This window comes from Aquarana catesbeiana, linkage group LG02 (assembly GCF_042186555.1).
Source record: "Aquarana catesbeiana isolate 2022-GZ linkage group LG02, ASM4218655v1, whole genome shotgun sequence".
NCBI classification, from domain to species: domain Eukaryota; kingdom Metazoa; phylum Chordata; class Amphibia; order Anura; family Ranidae; genus Aquarana; species Aquarana catesbeiana.
This window is the reverse complement of record NC_133325.1, coordinates 309,223,416-309,244,659: the sequence shown is the minus strand read 5'-3', so window position 1 is coordinate 309,244,659 and position 21,244 is coordinate 309,223,416. Positions and strand designations below refer to the sequence as shown.

Here is a 21,244-nt window from a genome sequence, read left to right as displayed (position 1 = left end):
GGGTGGATTTGATTTAAATTACTAGTAAAAAGGCTTTATTTAAATCATAATTATTAAAGAGCAACTGTCATCTCTGTCCTGCAGCGGCTCCTCCTCTGATCCACTGTTGACTCACCAACAGTCCCATTCACTTTAACCACTTGGTGTCCGCGCTATAGCCAAATGACAGCCACAGCGCGGACCTGAATTTCCAGGAGGCCGTCATATGACGTCCTCCCCTTTGCACGATCCCCGTGCGCCCCCTGCAGGGCGCGCACTGTGATAACCGAGTCACTGAGACTCGGGTGATCACAGATCCGAGTAAGGGGCCAATCCTGGCCCCTTACCACATGATCAGCTATCAGCCAATGACAGCTGATCCCGTGATGTAAACAAAAGCTTGGCAATCTTTTTTTTTTTCTCCTCACGCTGTCAAAAAAAAGCCGATCACCGCCTTATGTGCAAGGGACATCGGTCCCGAAGAGAGTGAGTGCCCCTCAGCTTGCTACAGGGGGGCACCCAAGCAAAGTCAGAGCTCAGTGTATCCATTCAAACACGGAGCCCCGACCTAGCCCCACCCCCTTACTCCCCTAAATCGCTGACTGACTTTAATTGACAGTTGTGGGAGCCAATGGCGCCACTGCTCTGTCTCAGCCAATCAGGAGGAGTGTCCTGGATGGCTGAGGGGATCGTGGACATTGCTGGAGAGAGAAGGGGCTCAGGTAGGTAATTAGGGGGGTGCTGCTACACAAAGAAGGTTTTTTTATCTTGATGCATAGAACGCATTTACATAAAAAAAAACCTTCTGCCTTTACAACTCCTTTAAATCTAAGGACTCATTCTTGCTGGTAGTTAGAATCTTTAATATTTGCAAACAATACAGATGCATTTCTCTTCAAACAATCATAGTTTGCAGAGTACATAGATTTGCAAAACATTGGGATAAAGGAATATTTCTGTATTTTTATGTTATCTCAGCTTGCATTCATTGAATGAGTTTACCAAAAATTAAAATATTGCAAAATATACAGCCTCATGCTATATAACTAACCTCCACTTCATGCTGAATAAATTAAGTTAATAATGTACCTTAAATAGAAAACTATCAGATTTAAATTAAAAAAATGTGTTTTTTGTTTTTTAAATCATTGATTATTTTTATCCACCCTGGTTTGCATCAGTGTTCTACATAAGCCCTATCCTTTCACCAGAGTGAAGATTAACGAATATTTTTTAAAGAACAGGATCTGACCTGTAAGAAAAGAAAAAAAAAAACAACTGCCATATACGCCAATCAGCCATAACCTTTTGACCACTGACAGGTAAAGTGTAACACTGATTATTTCATTACAGTGACATCTGAAAGTGTGTGGGATATATTAGGCAGCAAGTAAACATGTTGACCCTGAAGTGGATGTGCTGAAAGCAGCAGGAAAATGGGCAAGTGCAAGTATTTTCACGACTTTGACAAGGGCCACATTAATGGCTAGATGAATGGGTCAGAGCTCTTGTGGGATGTTCCAGTTTGCAGTGGTCAGGACCTGCCAAAAGTCATTCAAAGGAAGGAAAACTGGTGAACTGATGACAATGTCATGGGCAGTTAAAGAGTTTGTAAACTCAACATTACATAGTCCTGATATGTGCTTGCTGTACCATGTACTTGTATAAAAAAAATATCCCGTTCTTTGTATTGCTTCCTATGTGTGAAATCCCTGGTGTTCCTGCCACTCCCCCTGCTTTCTTATTAACAACAGATCATGCTAAGCAGAACAGACCATGGTCAGTTCTTTAGAAAGGTGTCAGACCACACAGAAAAAAAAAAAAAAAAAAAAAAAAAAAAAAAAAATCGCAGTTTGTTGTGTATGGGGCTGTGTAGACGCAAACCGGTCAGAGTGCTCATGTTGACCTGTGTCCACATCCAAAAGCACCTACAATGGGCACAGAAATGAACCACAGGAACAATGGAAAAAGGCCTGGTCTAATGAATTCAAGAATGGTTTGAGAACAGAAGTTTGAGGCGTTGACAAATTCTCAAGATCTCAATCCAAATCAAGCATCTGTCAGATGTGCTGAAAAAATGAATATACAATGGGCACGTAAGCATCAAAACTGGACCAAGGAGCAATGGAAGAAAGTACCCGGGTCTGATGAATCACTTTTTCTCATACATCATGTGAATGGCCAGGCGCGTGTGTTGCTTACGAGAAGGGTAGGGATGGCACCAGGATGCACTATGAACAGTCGGAACCATGGAGGCCCCACCTCACAAATTGCAGGACTTAAAAAGATATGCTACTGATGACTTGGTGCCAGATACCACAGTATACCTTCAGAGGTCTAGTGGAGACCATGCCTCAAATGGTTATGGTGGATGGTCATAATTTTATGACTGATCAGTGTATTTTTTCACAGTATAGTTAGGCTTGTAATATGCCAAATAGAGAATATGACAAGGTTTAGAAACAGAAATCTCGCAACTATACAGAAAAATGAACTGGTTATGGTTTAACGCCTTTAAAAATTGAATTGCACATATTATTGCAGATCATAAGCACTATACTTTGACTGCACTTAGAAATAATCTGTGACAAATATCTGATCATAGCCTTTTTCTATGGTTTAGGAATAGTTCACTACTGCTGAATCCATGGGTTATTAAAGCGGGGGTCCACCTATCTATCGTTTTTTTTTTTTTTTTAATTGAGTTCATTCACAAACTTTTCTTCTCAGCATTACATACTCACATATTGTGTGTAATATGTCCGCCTGTGTCAGATTTCGTTGGAAAGAATAACTTATATTATTCACTGCAGGCGGTTTCCATCTTCATTGTGGGCATTTGAAGCCCACAAGCATTTATTTCCTGGATGTGGTGAATGCTGTGCTCCCAGCATTCCCGCTCATTCCCGCACATGCTCAGTGGCATCCTGGGAAGCCTGAGACTAGCTCCCAGGAGTCTGGGAGAGGCTAGAAACACGCCTACTCCCACGGGAGGAGAACCAGGAAGTGCAAAGAAGAATAGAAAAATAAAAGGTAATTACGGCAATTACATTTTTTTTAAACGGCATGTCAGCATCTAGGCAAGGAAGAGAATACATACAGATATTGATCAAAATTTGGGTGGAACCCCGCTTTAAGATCAAAGGTCACTGTGCTAAAGGTGTTCAAATAAGGTCAGATCTTTCAGCACCCACGGTTCTTTGTGACAGGGGTGGCCGTCTAAGGTCACTTTGATGCTGACCATACACAGGAATTTAAAGGCCATTTCAATAACTTTCAACCAGCTTTCTTTCCTAAAAAGGCAAAGCAACTCTTGTCAAACATTTCTATCTTGACCATGAAACCAGACTGTTGGTGGTAGATTTCCCTAATTCATTTTTGTTGTAAATAAAAGCTGGATAAAATGGCCTAAAACTGGAGGGTATAAACCCACCAGTTATGACACTTGCCCACATATGAACCTGCCTTATTTTTATACTCTTATTCTACTGAACATCTAGCATTTGGGACAAAGCTATTTTTTTTTAATAAACTGCCATGTTCTCCAAGGGCAAAGGTGGACATAAAATGCCAGCTATTAGCTACTAGCATCCTACTATGCAATTTTATAATTTCTCAGCCCTAACAATCCTCTCCATAGAAGTACATTGCCTAATAACTTTTTCCTGAACCAAAAGTTACTACAATGGTTAACTACTAGCAGTGTAATCAACTGTATTAGTCTGGCTAACAGTTTAGCATAGCTAGAGAATCAGGTATCTCCACTTCACCGAATCAAAGGCTTTGTCCAAAGCCACCACCACCCGGGACCCCACATTGGTATGTGTCGCTTGTAGGTTAATATACAATTTTCTGGGGCTGAAGGAGGTGTTATGTCCTGGCATAAATCCAGCTTGGTCTGCATGGATCAGAGTTAGTATCACTTGGTTAAGGCGGAGGCCAAGTACTTTGGCCAAAATCTTTATATCTACCTGGAGGAGTGATATGGGTTTGTAAGATTCTGGGAGGCCTGGGTCTTTGCCCAGTTTAGGAATGAGTATAATAACCGCCTCGCTCATTGATGGGGGTAAGGTAAAGCTATCGAATAGGTGGTTATAGAGAGACAATAATTTGGGAGTAAGTATCTCACTGTATTGGGCGTAAAATTCTATGGGTAACCCGCCTGAACCCGAGGCCTTGGATCTGGCGAAGCTCGCGATTGCCGTGGTTACTTCATCTAGTGTAAGAGGTGCATCTAGCATAGCCATTTGGGTGTCGTTTAGCTGTGGGAAGGCGATTCCCGCTAGTAGATCCTCTAGTTGGGCTTCAGTGGTGGAGACCTGGGGACGTGTAAAGCTGTATAAAGAAGTCTCTAAATTTGGTAGTGACAGCTCGGGATCCTGTAATCTTTTCCCCATTAGGGCCAGTAAGTGAAATGACAGTAGGGGGTCTATCTTCGCTATGTGCTAGATAGGCCAACAGTTTACCCGCTTTCTCCCCGTATTCAAATAATTTTTGTCTGGCAAAGAAAAGTTTTCTCCTGGCTGTCTCATGCTGTAGCTGGTTGACCACCCTGGTTTGTAACTTGAGTTGGGCAGCTCCAGCAAGAGAGGGGTCTGATATGTAGTCCTGTTCAGAGGAGGACAGATCCCGCATTGCCCCATCCAGTGCGACTGGGAGCACTAGTATCTCTACCACTACATGGAGCTTATAGCCAGAAACGTATTGTCTAACATGTATCAATTTGCCCAAAATAAAATGCAGGTCATCAGACAGCTGAAATGCTGACATATCCAGTATGGCAGTTTACACTGCATTGAGTCAGAATGACTAAAATAGAAAACCATGATATTGCGTCAGCAAAAAAAAAAAAAAAAAAATAATATTATTATTATTAATAATAATAATAATAATAATAATATGGCTGACCACATTAGACACTTTGGAAAATTCCCTTCTGCTCTGTTCATTGAATGACCAAGTATGGTGCTACAATTCCCTGTACACAAATGCATACAGAAGGAGGAATGTGTCTAGGGGGTAAAACAAAAATCTTGGCGGCTGGGTTATTTTCTAATAAAAACTAGTAGTCAACAATTGATTATATGAAGATCATAATATACAAAACTGCCTTCATTGTGGTATATGGATGAGGTACCGAGATGTGAAAAATGTATATCATGAAATGGTGAGCGATTTAGATTTTGTCCCCCTTCATACCAACAGGACTATTTTATGAATGCATGTTTGAAATGTTTTTCTATTAAAGTTAAAGTAGTATGAGTAATGATACTTACATTCGGCTATTTTCTAGGTTTTCAGAATTAGGATCTCCTGGTGATCTGTAAAACAAACATCAGTGCTTATTCAGCAGCTGGCTGGATATCTCACCATGATAGTTGTAACTTTAACAAAACATTACATATTTGAAGGAGGGACAGCACTGACACAAAAAGGGAAAGTCAACACACCTATGTAATTACCAATGATGTTATGACATTTATCCTAATCAACAGCAAAATGTTAAAGTGATTGTAACCCCTCACATATACCGAGTGAAGTGATTTGGTTTAGGCGATACACAGGAGATGAAACAAATCCTCCTACATAACTTGTACCTGTTTATCTGCAGCTGTCTTTCCCCTACATACATTCAAAGAGCAGAATTTACAAAGGATCTCTCAGCTCTGAAAAGCAGGGGGCAGGAAGCTGAACAACAGTGAGGGGAACTCAGAGCTGAGTGGGAGGGAGAGGGGAAAGCACCCCCCCCCCTTTCCACACAGCACACATGAACAAAGCTGAGGCTGTCAATCATGGGCTGTTCCCTCCCCTGTCACCATTGTCTCCTGGTGTCAGGAAACCCCATCAGAAGCGAATTGTGTTAACAGAATAGGAATGAGGCAGCAGACAGAAAAGACACTTAGTGATCTGAATTGAGACAATCACACACTATAGAGGGATATGCTTTGGTCATATTTCATGTCTAAGGTTTACAACCACTTGGTCTTGACTTCCCTTCCAAACAGGTACACACTATAGCATAAACTAAAATTCAGAGCTTTTCTAAAGTAGCAATTTGGAAGGATCAGTTTTTCAGTGTAAAATAAGACATTAAAATTGTATTTTTATTACTGGAAACCTTAAAGTGGATGTAAACCTGAATTTTTTTTTTTTTTTTTTTTTTTTTTAATGTAGAGTACAAGATTTCCTATAATTTGAGCCCAGTCTTGCCACAAAGAGTTAATCCAGCTCTGAGCAATCCCCTTTTATTGTTCAGTGAGATAAATCTTGACAAACAGAGAAAAACTTTGTCAAATCCTCCCCCTTGCTGTGAGTGACAGGTGATTTACATCTCGTGCACTAGCCTAAGACATGCATTATTTTTTAATTCCCTCCTCCACTCCTTTCTTCAGCAGCTCTGCAAGGATTGGCTGTTCCACACCTCACCATGATTTGGCATGCTGAAGTCATGTGGTTACTTTCCTGTCTTTTCACTGGATGTTAGAGATCATAGAAGTTCAGTTAGAAATACACAGGAGAAATGCATATTGACAAGGGGAGTGTAGAGGTGGGCGGGGAGTCTACTGACATCACGACTCCACCCACCAAGCTCCAGACAACAGACCCACCCACAGAATCTGCAGTTTTTCGGGTCTAATAACAGACAGAGGGGAGACATTTGACAGGTAAAGATACATGCAGGAGGCATGTATATCCTTATAGATAACCCCTATGGCAGTAGTTAATGAGATTGGGTTTACATCCACTTTAAGGTATGACTTAATGCAGAGAAAAATTGCAAAATAATTTTAACATATAACCTCACCAACAAGATTATATAAAAAAAAAAGATTGCAATGACTTGTATGTATGATCTTGGTTATGCAGCCTATTAGTTGTTCGTTACAAGTCTAAGCAGTCAGTTGGAAGTAAGCTGTGCTAAAAATTTTACTCATTCTTCCCCATCTAAAAAAAAAAAAAAAAAAAAAAAAAAAAAAAAAAAAACTTTTGATGCTCTTTGGAAATCTTCATACAGCTATACTGTAGAAGAGAGAACAAAGGTCCCACATTCACCACTGGCTGCACTGATCAAGAGCTATTTTACCATTTGCATGGTGAAGAGCAAAGGTGAGAAAGACCTGTGGTTTTCAAAGTGTGGAACTAAAGAGGACATTTATTATTACACTGCCCTCAAAGAATTCTCCAACTACTGCATGCAAGAGTTTGGCAGCTCCCTGACAGTAAGGGATGCAGTACACTGCTGAACCCTTACTAAGTTCACTTAAGTTTTCACAAGTACTCTAGAATCAGCCTTTTATATAAAAGTGTTATCTAGTTGACATCAGAGTAAGTAGCAGTGAGATTGAGGCTCCTACTAATTGTCTTTTCTGCTGTGTCTTTTTTAAAATCGGGTTCTAATTTGCAAACACTTTTTTTTCCACCAATACATTTAAACAATTGACAGGAAAAAAAAAAAAAAAAAAAAAAGATTGGTTTACAGCAGTATAAATACAGACATCAAGCTTTATGTAGCATTACATGGCAGGCATAGCATGGCTGTTGTGGTGTTGAGTACCACAGAATTCATATTAAAGCTAGAAGTGTAGATGTGTTTCTCCACTGCATACCAGTGTGCTGTACATTTCACTTAATTGAAGACTAAAGTTGGGTACACACCAAGTTATTTTTCATTCAAACATTGGGCTGCACAGAAAAAAAAAAATCTCAGACTCCTGTATCCACATAAGCGATATGGATGCAGCAATCTCGTCCCCCCGCAGAATACACTGACCAGCACTGCAGCAGCTGATGGAATGCTGGTTTTCGAGAAGGGCCGTTCAACAAAAGCCGATTGTTGACTGACTTCTGTCGAACAGAACTACACAAAGATTGTAATTTGGTATGTGTGTACCCAAGCTTTAGGCCTTGTTCACTTGCTTGAATAAAAATCTGTATAGCAAGACTTTGCAAAGCTTTCAGCAAATTTTTGTTGAAGTCTTTAAAAATCTCTTCAGTTTGGGAATGTTAAACACAGATCTTAAAGGCCAAGTTCACCTTTAGGAGCATATTACACCCATATTTAGGGTGTAACATGCTCCTACCCACCCACCCCCTACTGACAGCGGACAGGCAGGAATCTGTCACAATTTGTAAACAGCAACGTTGTTGCAGCACTCACACACAGCTATGTCATTCATTCAGTTTCCTGTGAATGAATAGACTGCTTGTAGTTCTAAATGAACTGCGAGTACACTAGTAAGCGCACTGGTAGTTCATTTATTCTTCCTGCCTATATTGGAGGTACGGGCAGACAGTGTACTGAGAGTCTGCAGGATCCAGGCATTGCACCCGTGATCTGCTGATACAATGCTATACAGCAGGGATAAGCAATTAGCAGACCTCCAGCTGTTGCAAAACTACAAGTCCCATCATGCCTCTGCGTGTCATGCTTGTGGCTGTCAGAGTCTTCTTTTGCCTCATGGGACTTGTAGTTCTGCAACAGCTGGAGGTCCCTAATTGCATATTCCTGCTATACAGGATGCTATGTAAAAATATGAAATAAATACACTTTTTTTACCTGCAAAAAAGTGTATTTTTTTTTTTTTTATAATTGTTTTTACAAAAAGTGAACTTGGCCTTTCATGGAAGTGTTGACTGTCATTTTTAAACAGGTTTTTAAGCTGAAGCTTACTGAAGTCTGCTAGCAGCTTGTTTAAAGTGACAGTTCATCCCACTAACACCCCATTAATATCTGTGTTGTAGCATTCCCAAACTAAAGCTGAATTGTACTTTTGCCTGTTAGTTGCACTAGGCATCATCACTCTCCTTTCTCCCGCTACAATCTAAAACAGCAATTTTTAAAATTTATTTAACTTTTTTTTTCTTTTTTGCCCACCCACCCAGCCTAGGCTTCCACTCTGAAGCCTTTTTGGATATGCACGTCACATATCCCAAGTTCCATCCATGCAGCTTGAAAATGGGGGAGGGGCGGAGTTCAAGAGTTTGCTATACGTACTTATGTTGTACAAGTTGGATCCTGTGTGAACCAGGATTGTTTTAGCTCTTCAAAATTTCTAACAGTATTATACCATTTAACCATTTTAGATTCATATACAAATTTAACAGTTTTGCTCCTACGTGCTTTTTGTATTTCACTGATCTGAATTTTAATCTCTAAAGCATGCAGACTGCACAAACCCCAGCAGTTATGGAGATGATACGATCTACAGAGGCCAGTTCCACTTGTTTGACATTCCAATCTTGTCAATTTAGATAGAAAAAAAGGTAGGTCGCAAAATGCATTTTTCCAACTTTACTGACCAAAAAAAAAAAAAAAAAAAAAAGTATATTAAGTCAAGCAACTAAACCATATGATTGATGCACAGTACAGTGTCCATCAGCATTGAAGCTGCATTCCTCCGTGTTAAGGAGAAAGCCAAGCCATAGCATGGGTTGGAAAAAACAAACAAGCACCAAGGTCATTGAAGAACCATGTGTACAAAATGGACGGACACCAACATTGCCTATAAGCTCAGGGATAGGTGCATTATGGAAAATAGGAAACTAACTGGCACCTTGCCATCTAAGCTTATTTATGAGAATCTGTTGCAAGAACAGTAAGTTCTCAACTTATGAACAAGTTCCATCCCAGGAGCTCCAACTTGTTTGTAAGTCCAACAAAGATCTGCGCTTGCAGACAATAACTGCGATCACTGATCAGTGTGTTCTGGTGGGGGGAGCCCACCTGTCAGAACACAATAGCACAGCAGGGGAGATCACTGCACCAACAATGCTTGTGTTAGTATGGCAACCTGTCAGTTTTTTCTCATTCAGCCCAAGTGTTTGTACATACAAACACACGTTCACATCTTTGAAAGTTTGCAAGTTGAACGTTTATATGTAGGTGACTTAGGCTTCATGTACACAGGACATTTTTACAACCTCTCCTGAACGAATTAACTTGACAGATAGTAAAAAAAATAAAAACACTTGGTAAACGAAATGCGGATAAATGCGAATTACCGCGTTTAGAAGTGTTTGCGCTTGAAATGCCTCTAAACTCAGCTTCTGAACCCATTTTTTTGCGTTCCAAAAAAAGCCTCTAAACTCAACTGCCTAGAAATGACCCTGTGTACATGTACTGATAAGATAACAGAGGAGAGTTCAGGAGCAGTTAAGAAAAATGCCCAACTGCTCCTAAACGTCCGTTTACCAGCAGCAGTGTACATGAAGCCTTACTGTATAGGCTTCTTCTAATGATACACTGTCAGAAACAAGGGAATGTCATCCTCCCCTAGGTAAGGAATGTAGAAGTGGCAAGTACCTGCTTGAAAAGACACTTGCTACCCCTCAAAAATACGTTAAAAAGTATTCAAAAATAGGTAAAAAGGAGGGGGGAGAGTTAGATTTCTGCAATGGGTAAGAGGTGAATGAGGGTTCGCTTTAATAATAAGCTTAAGATTGCAATTAGGAGCAGATTGTTTTACTGTACAGGGCTGCACCTAATGCAGTCTAAATGTGCTTTTGAACCTTTGGTCAGTGAAAATAGTATGCACTATATCGGGAGCCTCCTCCTTTTGACAAATTGCACACTTGCATACCTTAAAAGTAAACTGATACAGATGTTACATGGCAATGACTCCACGCTTGCTTCCAATCCTGGCGTGACAGTTGATATCTGCGACGACCTTACTACTGACCAGCACAGTTCATAAGAGTATGCAGCACTACTTTGATCAAACTGGTTATCTTAAGAAAACTTGGAAATTATATCATTCAAAGTAAGGATGATACAACAGGAGAAGGGTTTCCACAAATGTAAAATGGGTGCACCTAGCAAAAGGGCAATACAGCTAAATCTATTAACTGTAAGCATTACCCTTGAAAATAGTATGCAGTCAGGAAACGTCTGTTTCCATCACAGTTGTCGCACACAGGCATTCTAAATTAAAGCGGGAGTCTGGCGACCAATCTTTTTTTTAATTGAGACACTTTGCTAATCCCAAAATACTCACAGTTTGGGTGTAATATTGCCGCCTCTGTCTGTTTTCGTACTGAAGAATAACTTAAAAAATGTAATGCTGGCTGTTTCCATCTTGCTTGTGGGCATGTGAAGCCCACAAGCATTGATTTCCCGGATGTGGTGAATGCTGTTCATTCACAGCTTGTTCACAAGCATGATCATTGTTTCCTCACTGAATCTTGGGAAGCCTGACACTAAGCTCCCAGGAGACAGTGCGGCGCCAGGGAAAGGCAATAAACACGCCTACTCCCATGGGAGGAGAGACAGGAAGTGCCACAATAAAGTACAATATAAAAGGTAATTACAGCGATAAAAAAATTTTTGTGCGGCATTTGAACATCTATGCAATTAACTGAAGGGGGTAAGATTAAGTTAAAAATTTGAGTGGAACCCCGCTTTAAAAGTACACTTCTCATGAAAAAAAAAATACAGGGGCTGCCAGTGCTGGCCTCTCTCAAAATACTGGTGGCCTGGCTGCAATACCTTTTAGAAAAAGCATGTTGCCAGAAGTGTCTCAAAATTCTTTATTCCTGTTGCACTAAAACCAAGGAACTAGCATTCTCAAAAGGAGAGGCGACCCTTGTCCGACCTTCTAGCTCAACTCCACTCCTTAGAATGTCAACACAAGTCCAGACCGTACATTAAAGGCCATCGTTCTTTTTACGAATACGAAGATAAGTGCGGCCGCCTACTGGCCAATACCTTATGCACCAAGCAATCAAACATACGTACCAGCTTTACTTTCGTCATCTGGTTCTAAAGTCAATTCTCTGGAGCTGGCGGAGAGCTTCCGTGACTTTTACTCTAAACTGTAAAATTTAGACCAACCTCCCACTTGAAATTAATCGTCCCGGAGCCCCTCGGACATCTGCAAGTATCTTAGCGAATCCAATCTCCCTACGCTAACTACAGAAGAGCGTGAGGACCTTTCTAAGCCCATTACAGTACAAGAATTTGCTTCGGCCATAGCTACCACTCAGTCCAGTAAGGCTCCCGGTCCCAACGGAGTCGCCATCCCTATTATAAACAATACCAGGATTCCTTTGCACCTCACTTTATCACGGCTTTTAACGCTGTCTTAGATGGACACGGATTCCCTGCGGACATGCAACGTGCATCCATTTCAGTGATCCCTAAACCGGATAAGGACCCGTTACTAAGTGCCAGCTATAGGCCTATTTCCCTTCTAAACTGCGATATGAAACTATTCACCAAAATCCTGGCTTCTAGGATGAATGTCTTGCTGCAACGCTTAATTGCAACAGATCAGGTTGGTTTAATTCTAAATAGGGAGGCTAGGGACAACACTATTCGGACACTGAGCATCATAGACACAGCAAAACGCTCCTGTATTCCCGTCTTACTCCTGTACACAGATGCCGAGAAGACCTTTGACAGGGTGAATTGGGCCTTTCTTCAGGAGACGCTCAAAATTTGTGGGAATACCAGGCCCCATCCTGTCATGGATTTCAGCCATTTATAAGAATCCCACTGCCACGGTACGGGTAAATGGCTACGATTCCAGCCCCTTCTCCATATCAAACAGCACCAGACAGGGTTGTCCCGTCCCCACTACTACCCTGTTTCCCCGAAAATAAGACCTAGCGTGATTGTCGGTGATGGCTGCAATTTAAGCCCTACCCTCCAAATAAGCCCTAGTTAAAGACCTTGTAGGTCTTATTTTCAGGGTAGGGCTTATATTGCAGCCATCACTGACAATCACGCTAGGTCTTATTTTCAGGGAAACAGGGTATTCGTTCTCTCTCTGGAACATTTTTTACAAGATATTAGGGGTAACCCATCTATCCGAGGCATTACAGCCAGCAACTACCAACACAAGGTGGCTGTGTAAGCCGACAACCTCTTATTTTATATCACTGAGCCTTTTACCTCCTTACCCTCGTTAGAGTTGAAACGCCGTAGTAGCTTGTCTAAATTCAAGGTCAATTTACAAAAATCAGTGGCCTTAAATATCTCCCTAACAGATGCTACCAGAGCGAGCTTACGCCCTTATTTTACATTCAAATGGGCTAACTGCTCGATTCAATATCTGGGAACGAAAATTTCTGCAAACGTAAATGACAATCTCCCCCTCAATTACCAACCTTTCCTGTCAACGCTAATCGCTGACCTTAAAAAGTGGGACACTCTGGCCCTTTCTTGGTTTGGCCATTGCAACGTACTTAAGATGAATGCGATGGCCAGACTCCTGTACTTATTGCAGGCACTGCCGGTTAAAATACCTCAGACCTTTTTTCATGCGGTACAGTCGGTATTTATCAAATTCATTTGGCGAGGTAAACATCCACGTCTTGGTAGAGCGTTACTGTTACGACTTAAGCTGAAGGGCGGAGTAGGTTTCCCAGAACTATATTATACTACGGTGCATATGACCAGGGTTGTAGACTGGTGCCGACACAGTGCCCTGAGACTCTGGGTAAAACTTAAACTGGAACATTGGAGGACTTTTTAATTATCGCACTTCCTTAGATCGTTGCCTAGCCTGGCTCTCTATTTGTAAGTTCCACTCTTTCGAGGAGCTTTGTCTGGGAGAGGGACCGATCCGGAGTTCCTTATCCTTGTCAAAAGAAGTTTATTGAGTATACAATGTTATAAAGATACATAAAGTAAGTTTACAAGGATCTATAAAGTAAGCTCATTGTTTTACAGTAGGGTTTATATAGGTAAATATCATGAAATTTCAAATATTAAACATTGGGTTCACGTAAACCTAAATTAAAGATATATATAATTTCCTTAGTTACTTTTGTAGGTATTTAAATGATTTATACCTACTATACATATTGTTTACAGGTAGAGTGTATATAGGTCAAATAAATTCTGATAATGAGCTTTAATCGTAAGGTGGAGAAAAGGAAAGAGAAAGAAGAAAAACGGTTGAAAGGTAGAGGTATGGTCCACAAGGTTGTCCCGCTCGTCAGTTTATTATTCTTTTTAGTTCTCTTTGAAACCTTAGAATGGGTGTCTCTAAGTCATTTAATCTGTTACCATGGCAACAGGACAGAGTCATTGAAGTTTGACAGGAACTGTTGTTTTATCCAAGGATGCCAAAGTTTTTCAAATTTTGGAATTTGATTTTGATCGATGGCTACCATCTTAGCATGGGACATTGTATTATTCATTCTGTGAATTGTTTCTGCTAGTACCAATGTAGGAGATTTCCATGCCTTGGCCACTGTTTGTTTTGCAGCCGTTATTAGTTGGATCATAAGTTTGAATTGAGAGAGTGTTAACAATTCCGGTTTTAGATTAAGTAAAGTTAAATATGGATCTGGTTGTATTATTTTTTTAAATATTTTAGATGCAATCACGAAGACTTCCTTCCAAAAGGTTTGGATTACTGGGCACGTCCACCATATGTGTAAATATGTGCCTATTTCTGGGCATCCTCGAAAACAAAGAGCTGAGGTATTAGGTGAATATTTTGCCACTCTAGCGGGTACCAGGTACCAGCGAGTTAGGACTTTATAATTTGTCTCCAGTGCTAAGATGTTGGGTGAAAATGACTTAGATGTGAGCCATATGTTAGACCAGTCCGTGTCTTCTAAAGTTCGTCCCAGGTCCTCCTCCCACCTCTGAACGTAAGAGGGTCTATTAAGATTTGCTACTCCATATAATTGATTATAAAGTGATGAAATTGTACCTTTAGCAAATGGATCTTTTGTACAGATTGATTCAAAAATGGATAATTGGGATAATGGTGTATCCCCCTTTAGGAATGGTGTACCGGAGTTCCTTATCAACCTTGTATAAATCCTTGTTGGATCTCCATGTCACAAAAGACCCTCCGTTCTTAGCAAAATGGGAGAGAAACTTGCAAGTTACCTTTACTGAACCCCAAAAGGAGAGAATACTTTTTTTTGTGCAAAAATCCTCCCTATGCAGTAGGTACCAGGAAACCACGTACAAAATTTTGACGTGTTGGTATAGAACCCCTATAAGTTCTGGCAAAAATATTCCCTCTTCAGACGGATCGTTGCTGGTGTTGTGGCCTCCATTCGGGTACCCTTCTACATATTTTTTGGGAGTGTCCTACGCTTGCCACTTTCTGGCAACCAGAGCTTAAGCTCATACATAAGTTCACAGACATTTCATTACAAGATAACCCAGCTGCGGTCCTGCTTAACACCACCCCATGGTCAAGGAAACGTTACCACAAATCCCTTCTCAAACACCGCCTTAATGCTGCACGGGCTTGCATTCCACCTCTGTGGAAGCAACAGTCTGCCCCAATCGTGGCCCGGTGGTTTGCAAGAGTGAAGGACATAAAGCAAATGGAAGATCTGACCACGGCTTTGTGGGATAAGTCAGAGGAACACATGTCCAGATGGATTCACTGGGACCTCTTCCGCTTCTCGGATGAATTCCTCCAATATACCCAAGATTCTTCGTCGAAGGTTCCCACTGCCTGACTGATGCAGTTGATGCCCTCTCCTGGGAGGTGACCCCCTCCATACCTCCACCTCCCCCCCCTTTTTTTCCTTCCCTTCCTAACACTCCCTCACTCTTTCTTCTGCTTCTTTTCTAATTCCCTTAAAATAAATAGGATGAAAATATGGTGTGTACAGGATAGCGTTCTCTATCCCATTTTAGACTTCCCTCTATGACGTGACGGATTTCCCTGGCAATCTAGGGGTAACCCCCCCAGGACAGGCTCGCCTTTGGTGTAACCTGCTTGAGGGGTTTCATACATATAGATAAGAATGTTTTGTATTTCTTATTGCCTTCAATATTTCGACCTTCCATAATACAATACAAAGTATTGGTTGTACCTCACAAGCTTGACATTGATTGTTTGTTCAGAGAAGTTACCTTTTCATTGTACCTGTGACACATCTTTAAATGAATAGATAAAAAAAAAAAAAAAAAAGGAAGGAGGAGAGGCGAGCACTGGCATCCCCTACATAATTCTCCAAAAATAGGTGTATCTTAGAAAAATAAATCAAAGCATATTACTGACAAACATGATTGATATTAATGAATTTTGGGTTTAATTTTATTGTTTGTCTAATATACTAAGCATTAAGCTTCTTGTCCCTACTGCAGACAAAGCATGGGACACAGAGAAATTAAACTGGAATCAGTGAACGTAGTTCACATCATGGTGCTGCAGTGTAGCATGTCCAATTAACTGTACACACCGCTTTCCAATGATAATAGCACATTCTAAGGATTACAGAAACACATTCAACGCACTCCACTAAAAATTTTCTATTCCTTTTACCTTTAAAGCTGGGTTATCCTCAAAAAATCAACTCGACCCACTCTCACAAATTCAAGTTTGTCCAGCTGTGATTTGCCTAGCTGCAATCTGGGTCCAACACATGCATCTCTGATGTCACTGGGAGCCAGCTGTCTCTTCCCGATTCAGGAAGCCAGCCCTCTGATGAAGCACCTTCAGGTCCACACTGCTACCAGCTGCTGTATTAAAGCTGATGCCTTCTGAGATATGCAACATGCACATTTCAGGTGGCTTCAGGAGTGGAGGGGATGCCATTCTTCCCTAGATGAGAAAAAGTAAAAAAGAAAAAAAAAAAAAAAAAAAAAAAAAGCCTTCTTACATTCTGGTGGAGGGGGTTCCACTGGAATAAAGTGTATTAATAAGATGAGGATTCACTTTGAGTTCAAAGCAGTTCTATATCAAAAAATGAAAGACTTATCAGCCACATATTAGCAGTTTATTAGAAGACTGTCTACCCTTTGCTAGGAATACTAGACAGGTAACATGTCACACAAAATGGCACTGTCAGGAGTCTAAAGGACTGTCATCAGCACATCACTGTGGAAACTGGACTTTAAAACATGTTTTCTAGCCTAAAGGAGACGTACAGGCAAAGCTTGTTTGGCTGTACTTCTCCTGTGAATCACATAAGTGCAGTTCGTTCTGCACTCTTGCAACCTGTTTTTAGCAGACAGCGGGCTGAAGCCCACTGTCCGCTGACGTCACAGAGCTGGTCGAGGCTGTGGAAAAATCACAGCAGTATGGCTGGGATCCACTCACAACCTTAGACCAGCACCTGACTCAGTCTCTCAGTGAGCCACAGTCGGCCGCTCCTGCCCCCTCCATAGCCCAGCGCTCCAGTGAGCGAGGAGGGGGCAGAGCAGAGAGTGGTGACTAAGGATGAGCTCAGGTGTGTTCGCACAGCCGCACACCGGAATAAATTGATTAAATTCTTCTTTTATTCATGAAACTGGATCATAGGGTACATGGGGCACCACTGGAGTGGTACAGCACACGTGCAGAGCCCGCCAGGAAGTCGGCACTGCGCTAATCACAGGCGGTGAGACATTTCCCGATCTCGGCAGCCGCGCATCAGAACAATGTCTCACTGCCTGGGATTAGCGCAGCGCCGACTTCCTAGTGGGCTCTGCACGTGGGCTGTGCGAACACGCCTGAGCTAATCCTTAGTGGTGACTGACAGTCACCAGCTCTCTGCTCACGGAGCCGTGAGAACAGAGCGATCGGTGGTGTTTGATCCCTCATTTCTCAGTCTTAGAGCTGGCGGGGAGGGGGGCAGATGCAGCATCAGATCGATGTTGCATCCACCTAGATAAGTATGATTCTACAAAAAAAAAAAAAATAAATAAAAAATAAACCTCATACTTCTCTTTTAATTGTAGCGTTTTTAATACCACTGCACTAAATACAAAATTTTTCTGATTCCAAATTCAGCGATGAACATTTCAAGGTGACATAATGCTATCACTGGATATTTCTAAGCATCAGGAACACTTCAGAAGTGTGATGGAGACTAGGGTTGCCCCGATACCACTTTTTTTTTTAAGACCGAGTACCGAAACTTTTTTTAATGTTATGTGACAGTTTTCAAAGTACAATACAGATTAGGTGGCATTAACATGCAGCACTGATAGATGGCACTGACAGGTGGCACTTATGGGCACTGATAGGTGGCATTTATGGGTACTGATGGGCAGGCACTGTCATGCCATGAGGAAAGGCTGCCTGCAACGCCCATCTTGGTACTCCTTGCATTCAGCCGCATTAAAAGCGGCAGCCGCCATCTTGTTAGACCAAGCCTGAACCATATGGACTGGGTGCAATAAGATGTCCGCTGCTGGCTTACTGCGGCTGAGTGCAGGGTGTACCAAGATGGGCATCGGGATGGCCAACCGCTGACGTCGACACGGAACGTCACTTCCGTTGTTCTGCCCCCTGACTTCCAGTTGCGCCGGGTTGCTTTATTCATCTCTCCCAGGTATCGAATCTGGCATTGGGAGCATTTGTGCAAATACAAGTACTCGCGCAAATGTTCGGTATCAATACTAGTATCGGTATCAGGACAACCCTGATGGAGACCCTTAATGGACTTCCCTAACACTAGTAAGAGTACATCAGACATTAGTTCATTGCAATCTGTTCCAATATCTGTTGATTGTGTCACAAATTAAGAGCACTCCTGCACACCCTTCTTGCGTCATTTCAAAAAAGATAAGCCCTCCCAGTTCTCATCACGGACTGCAAAATAATTAGTGTCTATGTTGTGGAAAATAGGATGCAGGTGGGTTTACACAGTTTAGAAAAAATATGGCAGGGCTGACACTGCATGTATTTCAGAGATCCCATTATAATTAAAAGAAAAATATATTTAGAAGGAAAGGGATTGCACATCTACCTCCTGGGAAAAAAAAGAAAAAAAAAGAGAGACATACTGTCTATGCAGTGGTACAGAGTACTTCAAAAGGAGAAAATGGAAAACCTATCTATGGATTTTTACATTTCCATTGCGGTCTGTGACAGAGCTGAACACAGGGTGATTGGTATAGGGGTTAGTTTTAATGTTGGCGACAGTTTCACTTTAAAATACAGTACATAAGAGATCTATACAGTAACTCTGAGGTTTCAGTAAGGATTCTTGCGCTTTGGCCCAAAGTTGAGTAAAGTGACAACCATGTTACTGGCATCTTCTGAAAACATCAGCAATGGCAGCCCATGCGTTTAATTCTGTGCAGGTTACAAAATGCCAAGATATGACATTTACTCCACTGAATGTGTCATGCGGTACTGAACAACCCAAACTATGGAGATCCTGGCAGAACTTCCAAATGCTTTGCAATGCTAACGCATTTCCAGTCTGCTCCATCAGGTTGTCGTACACTCAGCAGTAATTCCAGCCACTTCAGAGCACTATTCCATAATCAACATTCACTTCTGGGGTAAAGATCCACTATTTCACTATTTGTAAAGTGTGAATGAGTCCTACAGTTAACACATACTCTAAAAAACTAAATCCCTTTTCAGTCCATCAAAGAAAAAAAAAATCATAATGAATAAGGTGGAGATGAGCAAGAGGACCACCAGCCAAAAACTATTTTTGATCAGTGTCAGAAATAGTGAAAAATCAGTGGAATGATTTAAAGGAGAAGTACAGCCAAAACCCGTTTTCAGCAGATAGCAGGCTAAAGCCCACATTTGGCTGTCATCACAGAGCCGGTCCAAGCTTGGGAAAGATCCGCCCACATGTCTGGACCGACCGACAACTGTCTCAGTCTTCATTAAGAGAGCCACTAAGAGCCTGAGCCAGCTGCCCCCTCCACAGTCCAGCGCTCCAGTGAGCACTGAAAGGGCAGAGCAGAAAGCCAGTGACCGACAGCCCTGAGAACCGAGCGATTGGCAGCATTTCATCGCTCAGTTATCAGCCTTAGAGCCTGCGCTGTGACAATGGGCAGGGGATCTTCTCCGCACACCCACTGTCACAATTTTAAAAAAGCATGGCTCCGCCCCCCATTTGCATCATCCATTCAGAGTCCAGTGAATGAGAGAACTACCGGCACCCATGAACTAGGAGGGCACTGGTGAGCACTCTAGTAGTTTACTGATTGTTCCGGCCATTCACTAACTGCCTGCCCTATGAGGGTAATTAGCATCTAACAATTTCTGGTACATTGAAGGCCTGGTCCCCCTTTACACCTTCTGGTTCCATCTGCTATTTCCAATGTTACTACAGGACACAGTGATGATGTAGGGCCTGGCTGTCTAAAGCAAAGCACTCAGTGGGGAACCAGGCTTTTAAAACACACCTGGATGTTGCATGTTCTTCTGCAACGGTAGCGCTTAAAAAAAATAAAAAAAGCAAAAAGACCGGTTACACATGGCCGTACAGGTAAGAATTGAAGTGGCTGTAAACCCTTACATATAGCCAGTGAAGGGACTATTCTCAGGTGACACACACAAGTCTTCCTATAGAAGTTGTACCCGTTTATCTGCATCTGAAAAAAAAAAAAAAAAAAAAAAAAAAGAAGAAGGAGCAGAGGGTCCACTCTGAGAACTGATTGGAGGGAAGGAGCACACCCCCTTTCACACAGCACGGGCTGTGAATCAGCTGGGGATCCCTCCCCTGTCACCTTTTTTCTCTTGGTGTCAGGCAGTGTTAATTTTAAAATATTTTTGTAGACTAAAACAATTCAAATGACTAAAATACGTCTAAGACTAAAATACGACTAAAACTAAAATGGCATTTTAGTCAAAAGACTAAACTAAAACTGAATCGAAAATGGACATCAGAATTAACACTAGGCTGCTAGTCATTTATAAATCAGCAACACATTTCCATCCAGAGCCTATAATAATAATAATAATAATAATAATAATAATAATAATAATAGCACATTAACCACCTCAATATAGGGCACTTACACCCCCTTACTGCCCAAGCCATTTTTTAGCTTTCAGCACTGTCACAATTTGAATGACAATTGCGCAGTCATGCTGCACTGTAACCATGTGAACTTTTTATCATTTTCTTCACACAAATAGAGCTTTTTTTGTGGTATTTAATCGCTCCTGGGTTTTTTATTTTTTCAAAAAAAAAAAAAAAAAAAAATTGCGTTTACATGTGACCGGCTGTGATTGGACACAGCCAATCACATGGTTAAAGAGCCGTGGCTCTTTACACAGATCGGGGTCATGCCATGTCCTAGCAACACAGCGCTGCCACGCTGTGTGCCCCCGGGGGCACGCAAGAACGGTCGTTCTGGGAGGCAGTCATATGACATCCACCCAGCCGTCATTTGACGGTGGGCGGGCGTAAAGTGGTTAAAGTTTAAACATGTATTGTACTACCGCATAAGGATAAGTAGGGGGCATCTATTAAGCTGCTGAAAGAGAAAACATTAAGAAAGTATTTTCTTATATTTTTTCCTAATATTTAATGTTGGTAATATATTCAGGTAATATGTGCAATGGTATTAAAGGAAATAGAGTTTACAGTTTTTAGTATTATA

General features: G+C 41.5%; 1 protein-coding gene across 1 annotated transcript in view; it reads right to left on the bottom strand.

The window, feature by feature from the left end:
* The window catches only part of UBE3A (ubiquitin protein ligase E3A), a 79,685-nt gene that overhangs the window by 53,417 nt on the left and 5,024 nt on the right, over positions 1-21,244 (bottom strand). Inside the window, exon 2 of the mRNA XM_073614653.1 lies at positions 5,256-5,300. Within this exon, the coding sequence (XP_073470754.1) occupies positions 5,256-5,300 (45 nt within the window). The remainder of the gene's footprint in view (positions 1-5,255; positions 5,301-21,244) is intronic.